Genomic DNA, 8,725 nt, shown 5'->3' on the forward strand with positions numbered 1-8,725 from the left:
GGGTTTCCCGGGATTTTATTTGTCAGTTCCAGTGAGGCCTACACCCCTGGCCACGCTGGGAAGTGCCGCATGGTCCCTGGAGCCCAGGCAAGCCCAGACCCGGGCAGGGGGCTCGCACGGCCCTGCCGCTGGTCCTATGCAGGTGATGGTGGTGTTTGCCAATCCAGTGATGGTGTCACATGCTGATCCGGTGGCAGCATGACTCCTAAGCCAGGCACCACCCATCAGGTCCCCCGCAGAGCTCCAGGCACTGCTGCCATCCATCTCTGCTCGTCCTTCCATCACCAGGCTCCTTGCTGGGCTCCGGCAGCCGCGATGAGATGGTGAGTGGTTCCACTCAGGGGTATGCGGTGTGGCACCCCTCCACACCTCCCCGGCAGCCTCTTCCCACCTGCTGCCATTGCCATGGTCGCCTCTTTCCCCGGAACACCCCACATCTCCCCTGTGGCAGCTCCAGCTCATTCAAGAGACCCCACAGCCAAGACCCACAGAGCAGCACTCCCCCACCCCGTGGCTCCAGCCACTGTGGAAGAAGATCCTCAGTAAGATGCCCAGCCTCCTGGGCCACATCACAGGTCCTGGAGCCAGCACGGGCCAGGCCAGGCAGCTCCCAGGAGTTCCAGCTGCAGCTGGGCTCTCTCAAGTCATCCCCCACCCCAGCAGGCCCCCCAGGACCAACCCAGGTCCCTCAAGACCCCCCATTAAAAATCAGCTGCCCTCAGGTAGCCCAGTGCCAGTCAGGTCCCCCAAAACCTCCCAGGGGCAGCCGCATTCCCTAAAGGTAGATCCACACCCCCCCCTCAAAGGCCAACTGGTTTCCCTGGAGCCCCCCAGGACCCCCCAGCCAGACCCCACCCCCTCTCCCCCCAAACCACCAGCTAAGCTGTGAGCCCCTCAGCTCAGCCCTGGGTGTGGATCCCACTCCCCAACCGGGGGCAGTTTGTGGGATGGCTGCCCCCCCCGCTCCTCAGCCCCCCCCGGAACCTGGCCAGCCCTGCTGCGCAGTGGGGAGACCTTCCCGAGTGCACGGGCCGAACCCTGCTGTCACTGGCCACAGCCCTGGGGGTCTGCCCCCAGCCCCACCACGTGATTTCCACCCCCCACCCCCCCAAATAACCAGTGGGACACACAAGGTCCTCTCAGCACTTTTGCCTTTATCACGCTTGAGATCTGTTGCACCACGCGCCGCCGCCTCAGTTCGTGCTCATTTTCTGCCAACGACAAGACACGGCGCGGGTTGGGGGGAGACCTTGGCCTGGATGGGGACAGCGTGGTCCACCCCTCTGCGGGGGCAGGGGATGGGGCACCCACCTCGTTGATCCAGTCGATGTAGGCGGACACCCGCGTGAACACCGTCGGCTTCTTGATCATGTTGCAGCTCAGCCCGGAGCCAAAGCTGACAATGCCGTCCACGTCCCAGAGCCCGTTGCGCTGGCAGTTCAGGGGGCCGCCCGAATCCCCCTGCCCGGACAGACAGACGCTTGCTACCGCCACTCCTGGGCACCCCGGCCAGCCCACCCCGGCCAGCCGGGGGCACCCACTGTCCCGTGGTGCCAACACTCACATTGCAGCCGGAGACCACGCCATCGCCGCCGGCGCACACCATGGTGGTGCGCACCGTGCTGCCCCACCAGTCTCGCTTGGAGCAGGTCGCGTGGTCCACCACGGGCAGCAGGGCTTGCTGCAGGACGTCAGCCAGAGGCCCATTCGCTGCAACAACAGCACCTTGTACCCCGCGCCCCCTTGCCCCCCGCCTCCTCCCCAGGGACCCCACGCTTACTCCGGAGGCGTCCCCAGCCGGTGACGTAGCAGGGGTAGTTGTTCTCCAGCACCAGGCCGGCGGGCGGCAGGCAGGCGGGACGAATGGTCTCGCTCTCCTCCACCTCCTGCGCCAGCTTGATCAACGCGATGTCATTGCTGCGGGGAAAGCCGAGCCATGGGGCTGAGGGACCCCAGCCACGACGTCCCCCTGCTCGCCCCCACCACGTCCCGGCCGTTACATGATTAAGAAGGAGTTCCACTTCTCGTGCACGATCATCTTCTCAACGCCCACGGCCAGCGAGCCCGGCTCGTCCTCCTGCGACAGCACCTGCTTGCCCAGCACCACGCGGTACGTCATGCTAGAGCTGCCGGATGGGGAGAAGGGGGTGTCAGTCCCCACAAACGTCTTGTCCCCCTCCCCGCTGCTGACCCCACCCCCAGCACCCACCTGATGCAGTGGGCGGCTGTCAGCACCCAGTTGGGGGCAATGAGGGTCCCGCCGCACGTGTGGTGCCAAGCATTGTTGCGGCTGTACTGCAGCGAGATCTGGGAGGGTAGAAGCACAGCGTCAGCACAGGGGTGTCCCCCGCACCCATCCCCATGCCCCCCCCATCCCCATGCCTCCCTCCCACCCCTTACCTGCCAAGGCCAGCTGTGGGGCCGAGCATCTTCACCGCCCACCACGCGGGTGCCCAGCAGTGGCGGCACAGCCGGCTGACCGCATCCGTAGGCTGCAGGACACCCGGCAAAGGGACCTCAGCTGCCACCAGCACCCAGGGCCACAGCCTGTGCTGGGGTGCCATCTTCCCCCCCCACCCCACCCCCACCCCCTGCCCTCACCCACCATAGCCAAGCAGCACAGCGAGACACAGAGCCCCCAGCATGGTCGTGCAGTCCCGAGCTGCCGTGCCACAGCTGCTTGCCCCTCTTATAGTGCCTGCCACAACTGCCACCAGCAGCAGAGACCTTGGCGTCACCCCTGCTGCCACCGACATGTGGGGACTGTCCCACGCTGGTGGGGGCAGGGCACCCCAGCCCCATCACCCCATCTTATCACCCTCACCTGTGCTGCCTGGGAACAGCCCCATCTGCCCACCACGCGCCGGCACCGTGCCATCACACAGCAGGGACATCTGGCCCCAACCTGGGGACAGCTGCTGGACAGACCCCCAGCCATGCCGCTCTGTGCTGGGGGTGGGGGGGTGGGGTGGGGAGTCGGGCAGCCCAGCTGCACCCCAACCTCCAGCACCGGCTGCCTCAGGACGTGGCCACCCCAGCCCCCACCGCCCCCATGCTGCTGCTGCGCTCCTGTCTCACGCTCTGTGCTGCCAAGGCTGGCTGACCCCAGGCGGAGGGGGGGCAGCCGCTGGGCACACGGGCTGATACCCGCAGTGATGCTGAAAAACCTGCCATCACGCCACATCCACACACCTGGAGCGGGTTGCTTCCCACGCTGCCAGCCTGGCACTGCCACAGCTCAGTGCCCGTCGCCACTGCCTGCCCATGGGGAGGCTGGCCCCCAGCACCAGCAGCTGGATGCTCACAGCCACAGACCCCTTCCCCCCACCCGAGCGACCCCCGCCCCCCCCCCCCAGACACAGCCAGGCCTCAGCTCCCCGCACAGGCACTCAGCGTGCTTACGAAATATAATATTTATTTGGGATTAAAATAATAAAAAAAACCAAAACACAGCTCCCTCCCCCAGCACCGCTGCTCAGGGGACACGGCGGGACAGATGTGCCTCTTCACAGCCACCCCCCCCCCTCCCCCCCAAACATGGGAGACTCAGTCACCCGACGGGAGGCTCCACCACTCGCCCTCCTGGGCTGGACATGGCGCACGCAACCGTAACGCAGCTTGGTGAGCCAGCAGCTGCCCCCCGACACAGGCAGGTGGGGGCCACGGCGCTCAGCCCCCTGGGGGCTGCACCCGCGGGGTGGGCACGACCCTGGGTGCCCACACACGCACAGAGCCCCTCTGCCGGCACCTGGCCTTCGCCACGCTCACCGGCAGCGTGCCGGGCACAGAGACCATGGCCAGCAGTGGCCAACGGGCACCGAGCCAGCACGGCCACTGTGACACCCACCCGGGTAGCCCCCACCCTACAAAGCTCACAGTGCATGCGCCACGCACGACAGCCCAGGGACAGGGGCCCCAGCAGCAGCAACCCCTGGCAGGGGACGGGGTGCTGCTGCCCTTTGGGGCGGGAGCAGCTCGGCAGGGGGACACGCTGGGGACACAGGGGAGCACAAACAAGACGGACAGACACCACAGCAAGGAGACGGGGAGCCAGGGCCAAGTGGCCGGTGCTGGTGTGCTGAGCCCGGCCCCGAGCCTGCCCGTCGGGATTCACAGGTGACACGTGGCTCGGGCAGCGCTCCCGGCCGCTCGGCCCACACGGCCTTCCCAGCTCGGGCACCGCAGCCCAGTCCTGCCCAGCCCCGCGCCGGTGCCCATCACTGCTTGAAGGTGGACTGCAGCTCCTTGAATGCCGCCTTCCTCTGCTTCAGCTCCTCCGCCTGCTTCTTCTTCTCCTCCTGCTCTGCCTTGATCTCCTCCTCGAAGCGGCTGGCATCATGGATGGCTTGCACCTGCAGAGGGGGGCACGTCCAGCTGGGTCCCACAAGACCCCTGCTGCTGCTCCCCCCACCATCTTCACCCCTGTCCCCAGCGAGCCAGCACCAAGAACCTTCGCCCATCACCGACCCAGTGTCCCCACACCTGCCTCACCTTGGCCTCAAAGAAGCTCTTGGCGCCCTTCACCCCCTCCGTGGAGACATCGATCTCGGAGAGCCGGGCCAGGGCGTGCAGCCCGCTGTCCTCCTGCAGCTCGCCCGCTGCTGCCTTGCGGAAAATCAGCAGGAACTGCAAGGGGAGAGGGTGGTGTCAGCTCCCCCGAGACCACCAAGCCACCACGACCTCCCCCCCCAGCCCAGCCCAGCCCTGAGCGGAGCAGCCCTCGGGTCACCTCCCTGGCAGCACAGAGCCCCCCAGCCCCTCACCTCCCGAAAGCTCAGCTTGCTGTCCAGGTCCTCGTCCACTTCCTTGATCATGTTCTTCAGGCCCAGGTGTGTCTGCGGAGCCCCCAGCTTCTCCATCATCAGCTTCAGCTCCATCAGGTCAATGAAGCCATCTTTCCCTGCGTCGTACCTGCGGGAAGGAGGCACAGTCCTGTCACACGGCAGCAGGACACAGAGCGCACGCAGCCACCCTGGCACCGGCCCTCTGTGCCCACCCAGCACCCTGTGCCCACGCTACCTGGGGAGCGAAGCAGCAGGCATGGAGAGGATGGCACGGACCGGGGCAGTGACGCTCTCGGGCGGCTTGCCAGACCGCGGGGGAAGCTGCCAGCGAACCGCTAACAGCTCCCCAGAGCATCATCTGGAATCGCTTCTGCTGCTGTGCGGCACTTGGCAGGAAAACCTCCCGGGATGCTGCCAAACCTGCTGCTGGCTCCGCAAACTGGGAGCCTGAGCACACACTCCCCTCGGCTGCTACAAGGGATGACAGCTACGGCACTAAGCCCACCAGGCGCTGCTCCCCACATCATCCCTTGGCCACAGCCCCCCGTCCTCTCAGCCGAGCCGGCAGCTTGCCTGGCTCCCAGGGGTGTGATGCTGTGTGGGTGCTCCCAGCAGCTCCTGTCCGTTGGGCTGTGGGGACCAGGAGCTCTCCAGCGCAGCCACCTCCTCCTCCCTATGACACCCCCAGGTCCCGCCTGCCCAGAGCCCCCTGGCTTCCATGCTCCAGCCCCAGCCAGGTGCCCAGCCTTGACCAGGAGACCCAGGCGCACTGCTGCTTACCGAACCTGCTGACAGACCCCACAGGGATGCCCCTTCTCGGCCCCCTGCCACCATTCCATCCAGCCTCCCACCCACCCGGGGCTGGCAGCCCACCCCTCCGCTGTCTGTGCTGGTGACACACGGTCCCCTGCCCCAGAACCTCTCGGCACAGCATGGCACAGCACTTTGTACGGCTCCATGGCATGGGCACAAGAGGAGAGCCCTGCGGCACATCCCAGGACGTTGCAGAAGTAGATGAGCACCTATGCAGCTGCACCTGTCGTTACAGGGCTTTTTTGGTTTTTTCTTTTTTTTTCTTTTTTTTTTTTTTTTTGGTGTGTTGCCTTTTTGTTTTTCGTGGCTCCTCTTTCCTGTGCCTGCAGGCCCTGCAGCAGCCCCGCAGAGCACCCGGCTCCCCACACTGCAGGTCCATGACTCATTTGTACCTTCCCGCTGCGGTCTGCTCTGTCCGTGCTGCCAGCATCACCTTCCTGCTCCCCCACGCTGCTGGGGCCCGAACCAGGGCCAGCCCCGCTCACTTCTGCCTCCGAGACCCCTCTCGGAGCACTGGGCAGAGAGTTTCTCTGCAAGGGGCAAGTTTGCTAACCTGGCCCTGCCACTTCGTCCCCTAAGCCTTCCTCTGATGGCAGGGCGCTGCCTCACTCCCCCCAGCCCTCCTCTCTGATTTTCAGGGGTGCTGCTGCTTTTCTGCTTCTCCCCGGGGAAGCTCCCAATGGGTAACATCACCCCTACGGAGAGAAAAAACCCTTCCATGTGTCACTTTACCCTGCACAGCTGATGGCCACGTCACAAGGACTGTGGCAGTGGCACGGACAGCGTGGCAGAGCCAGGCTTGACGCACCCCTTGCTTGGGAGACCCCCCCTCTGGCTCCCAACCCCCCGGGAGCTGCCTCAGCGGCGGGCGCGCAGCCCCGGCGCTGCTCCTTTCGCTGCAGTGAGACGCTGCAGCTGTCAGAGCAAACACGTCTGCCTCGCACACCCGGCTCCCTCGTCTGCGCAGCGCTGGCCAGGCTCCACCACCGCCATCTGCGCCGCGGCCGCAGCACCCACACCCACCCACCGCTTTGCCCCGTGGGGACCCCCAGCCCCGTTGGGGGCTCCCCTCTGCTGCAGTCCCGCAGCAGCCTGCCCGTCTCGCTCGCTGCTGCATCCAGGCAATGGGACGTAGCGGGGAACAGGGGGCTCCTCATGCTGCCAGCACCCTAAACACCCCCAGCCTCGTGCTTCCGTCCTGGCCGCCTCCATCCCCTGCACCTTCTCCAGCGCTCGGCCATGCCAGAACAAGACCACATGGCAGGGTGCTGGATAGGGTGAGGGGCAGCAGCCCACCGCCACCCTGCCTTCACCCACGGCCCCCAGAGCCACGGAGCACCTGACATGCCATGGCTCTATGGGGATGCTCCGGGGGGGATGCTCCGGGCTGTCCCACTCGCCCCCGGTTACTTGTGCACATCCTGGCATGACCAGGCTCAGAGCCATCCCCATTTCTGTCTCCCCCCCTGGAAATTTCCAGGGCTCACTGTCGGCTGCCAGCATCCAGCATCCCCCCCCCAGGCCGAGCTGGCACACGAAGTCACGCTCCGCCGCGCGTGGTGGCACGCAGCGCCCAGGGATGCTGAGGACATGCCGCCTGCCCTCGCCGCTGCAGCCGCCGGGGTCTGTGCTGCTGGCAAAGAAGTGGGGGTCCCCTGCGGGCTCCTCCAGCCCCCCCCCCCCCCCCCCCCCGCCTTGAGCACAAGGTGCTGGGGTCCCTCCTCACAGGTGATGGGGGACAGGGCATCCCTTTGGCAGCAGTTTGGGGGTGCACACGCATCTCTCCTGCAGGGAGCTGGGGGGGAGGTGACCCTGGCATCCCTCCTCTGCAAAGTGCGGGATGGGGGGGCACGGGGAGCCCCTGGCATCCCTCCTCTGCAAAGTGCGGGATGGGGGGGCACGGGGAGCCCCTGGCATCCCTCCTCTGCAAAGTGCGGGATGGGGGGGCACGGGGAGCCCCTGGCATCCCTCCTCTGCAAAGTGCGGGATGGGGGGGGGCACGGGGAGCCCCTGGCATCCCTCCTCTGCAAAGTGCGGGATGGGGGGGGCACGGGGAGCCCCTGGCATCCCTCCTCTGCAAAGTGCGGGATGGGGGGGGCACGGGGAGCCCCTGGCATCCCTCCTGCAGAGAGATAGAGCTGGGGGGGAGCCTCCCACAAGGAGCCAGGGGGTCTCTCCTGCAAGGAATGAGGGGGGGGTCCTCATCTAAAGGCATAGGGGTGCCCTTCATGCAATGAATGGGGGGGTCCCTCATGTAAGGCATAGGGGTGTCTGTCCCGCAAGGAATGGGGGGGTCCCTCCAGCAATAAACGGGGGGGCTCCCTCCGGCAAGGAACAGGGGGTCCATCCTGCAGTGAATGAGTGGCTCCCTCCTGCACGGAATGGGGGGGCTCCCTCCCGCAAGGTGCGGGGGGGTCCATCCTGCAATGAACGGGGCTCCCTCCGGCGAGGAACGGGGGTCTCTCCCGCAGGGCGCGGGTGCCGTGGCCGCTGCCCCGCCGCCCCCTGCCCGTACTCACTGTCGGAAGAGCCGCTCCATGTCGCGGAGCTGCCGCCGGGAGAACTCGCGGAACTCCCCGGCGGGGCTGAAGACGCGGCGGCCGCCCCCGGGGGAGCCCTCGGCCCCCGGCCGCCCCGCCGGGCTGCCCGGCCCCGGCCCCGGCTCCGGCCCCCGGCCCCGCCGCCCCGCCGGCCCCTCCGCCGCCGCCGCCGCCGCCATGGTGCCCGGATGGCCGCCCCGCCCCCCGCCCCAACCCGCCCCGCCCCGCCGGGGGCCGGCCCAGCGCCCCCCGCCCAGCGCCCCCCGCCGGTCCGGCCCCGGGGCTCCTCTGCCGTGGGGGGGCTCCCCTGCCCGGGGGGGGCTCCCGTGCCCTGGGGGGGCTTCTCTGCCCTGGGGGGGCTCCTCTGCCCTGGGGGGGCTCCCCGGCCCTGGGGGGGCTCCCGTGCCCTGGGGGGGCTCCATTGCCCTGGGGGGGCTCCTCTGCCCTGGGGGGGCTCCCGCTCCCGGTTCAGGGCGGGGGGGCGGCCCGGGGGGCCCCGCGGGGCCCAGCTCCCACCTGCAGGCAGCCGCCCTGGCCCGGGCGGGGGGCGAGGGGGCACACGTGGGGTCGGGGGCCAGCCCTGGCTCG

At 67.8% G+C, this 8,725-nt stretch overlaps 2 protein-coding genes across 4 annotated transcripts; both read right to left on the minus strand.

Moving 5' to 3' along the window:
• Window positions 1-1,134: 1,134 nt before the first annotated feature.
• LOC102051553 (chymotrypsin-C) lies at window positions 1,135-2,977 on the minus strand. 2 transcript variants are annotated; one of them, XM_055705265.1, is made up of 8 exons: window positions 2,825-2,977; window positions 2,401-2,492; window positions 2,210-2,307; window positions 2,001-2,126; window positions 1,781-1,917; window positions 1,565-1,710; window positions 1,312-1,461; window positions 1,135-1,211 (listed from the first exon to the last, which is right to left on the minus strand). In XM_055705265.1, the coding sequence occupies exons 1-8, from the start codon at window positions 2,892-2,894 to the stop codon at window positions 1,194-1,196; spliced, it is 837 nt and encodes a 278-aa protein (XP_055561240.1). In that variant the 5' UTR covers window positions 2,895-2,977; the 3' UTR covers window positions 1,135-1,193. The 2 variants fall into 2 exon arrangements, with proteins under 2 accessions (XP_055561240.1, XP_055561238.1); XM_055705263.1 differs by lacking the exon at window positions 2,825-2,977 and adding an exon at window positions 2,606-2,783.
• A 418-nt stretch (window positions 2,978-3,395) lies between these two features.
• EFHD2 (EF-hand domain family member D2) lies at window positions 3,396-8,325 on the minus strand. Of its 2 annotated transcripts, none has more exons than XM_055706171.1 (4): window positions 8,117-8,325; window positions 4,764-4,911; window positions 4,492-4,626; window positions 3,396-4,352 (listed from the first exon to the last, which is right to left on the minus strand). In XM_055706171.1, exons 1-4 carry the CDS (start codon window positions 8,314-8,316, stop codon window positions 4,218-4,220), a joined length of 618 nt encoding a protein of 205 aa, XP_055562146.1. In that variant the 5' UTR covers window positions 8,317-8,325; the 3' UTR covers window positions 3,396-4,217. The 2 variants fall into 2 exon arrangements, with proteins under 2 accessions (XP_055562146.1, XP_014139387.3); XM_014283912.3 differs by lacking the exon at window positions 8,117-8,325 and adding an exon at window positions 5,020-5,626.
• Between the last annotated feature and the right edge of the window lie 400 nt (window positions 8,326-8,725).

Source organism: Falco cherrug, chromosome 3, assembly GCF_023634085.1.
Source record: "Falco cherrug isolate bFalChe1 chromosome 3, bFalChe1.pri, whole genome shotgun sequence".
NCBI classification, from domain to species: Eukaryota; Metazoa; Chordata; class Aves; order Falconiformes; family Falconidae; genus Falco; species Falco cherrug.

What these genes read in the sequence shown, in the direction of transcription:
- LOC102051553 (XM_055705263.1), bottom strand. Translation starts at nt 2,756, where the DNA reads ATGTCGGTGGCAGCAGGGGTGACGCCAAGGTCTCTGCTGCTGGTGGCA. An exon ending in CGCTGTGCTGCTTGGCTATG is followed by an intron (nt 2,493 to 2,605) that starts GTGGGTGAGGGC and finishes GGTGTCCTGCAG; the next exon opens with CCTACGGATGCGGTCAGCCG. An exon ending in CCCACAGCTGGCCTTGGCAG is followed by an intron (nt 2,308 to 2,400) that starts GTAAGGGGTGGG and finishes CTACCCTCCCAG; the next exon opens with ATCTCGCTGCAGTACAGCCG.
- EFHD2 (XM_055706171.1), bottom strand. Translation starts at nt 8,316, where the DNA reads ATGGCGGCGGCGGCGGCGGCGGAGGGGCCGGCGGGGCGGCGGGGCCGG. An exon ending in GCAAGCTGAGCTTTCGGGAG is followed by an intron (nt 4,627 to 4,763) that starts GTGAGGGGCTGG and finishes CTCCCCTTGCAG; the next exon opens with TTCCTGCTGATTTTCCGCAA. An exon ending in AGAGCTTCTTTGAGGCCAAG is followed by an intron (nt 4,353 to 4,491) that starts GTGAGGCAGGTG and finishes CCCCCTCTGCAG; the next exon opens with GTGCAAGCCATCCATGATGC.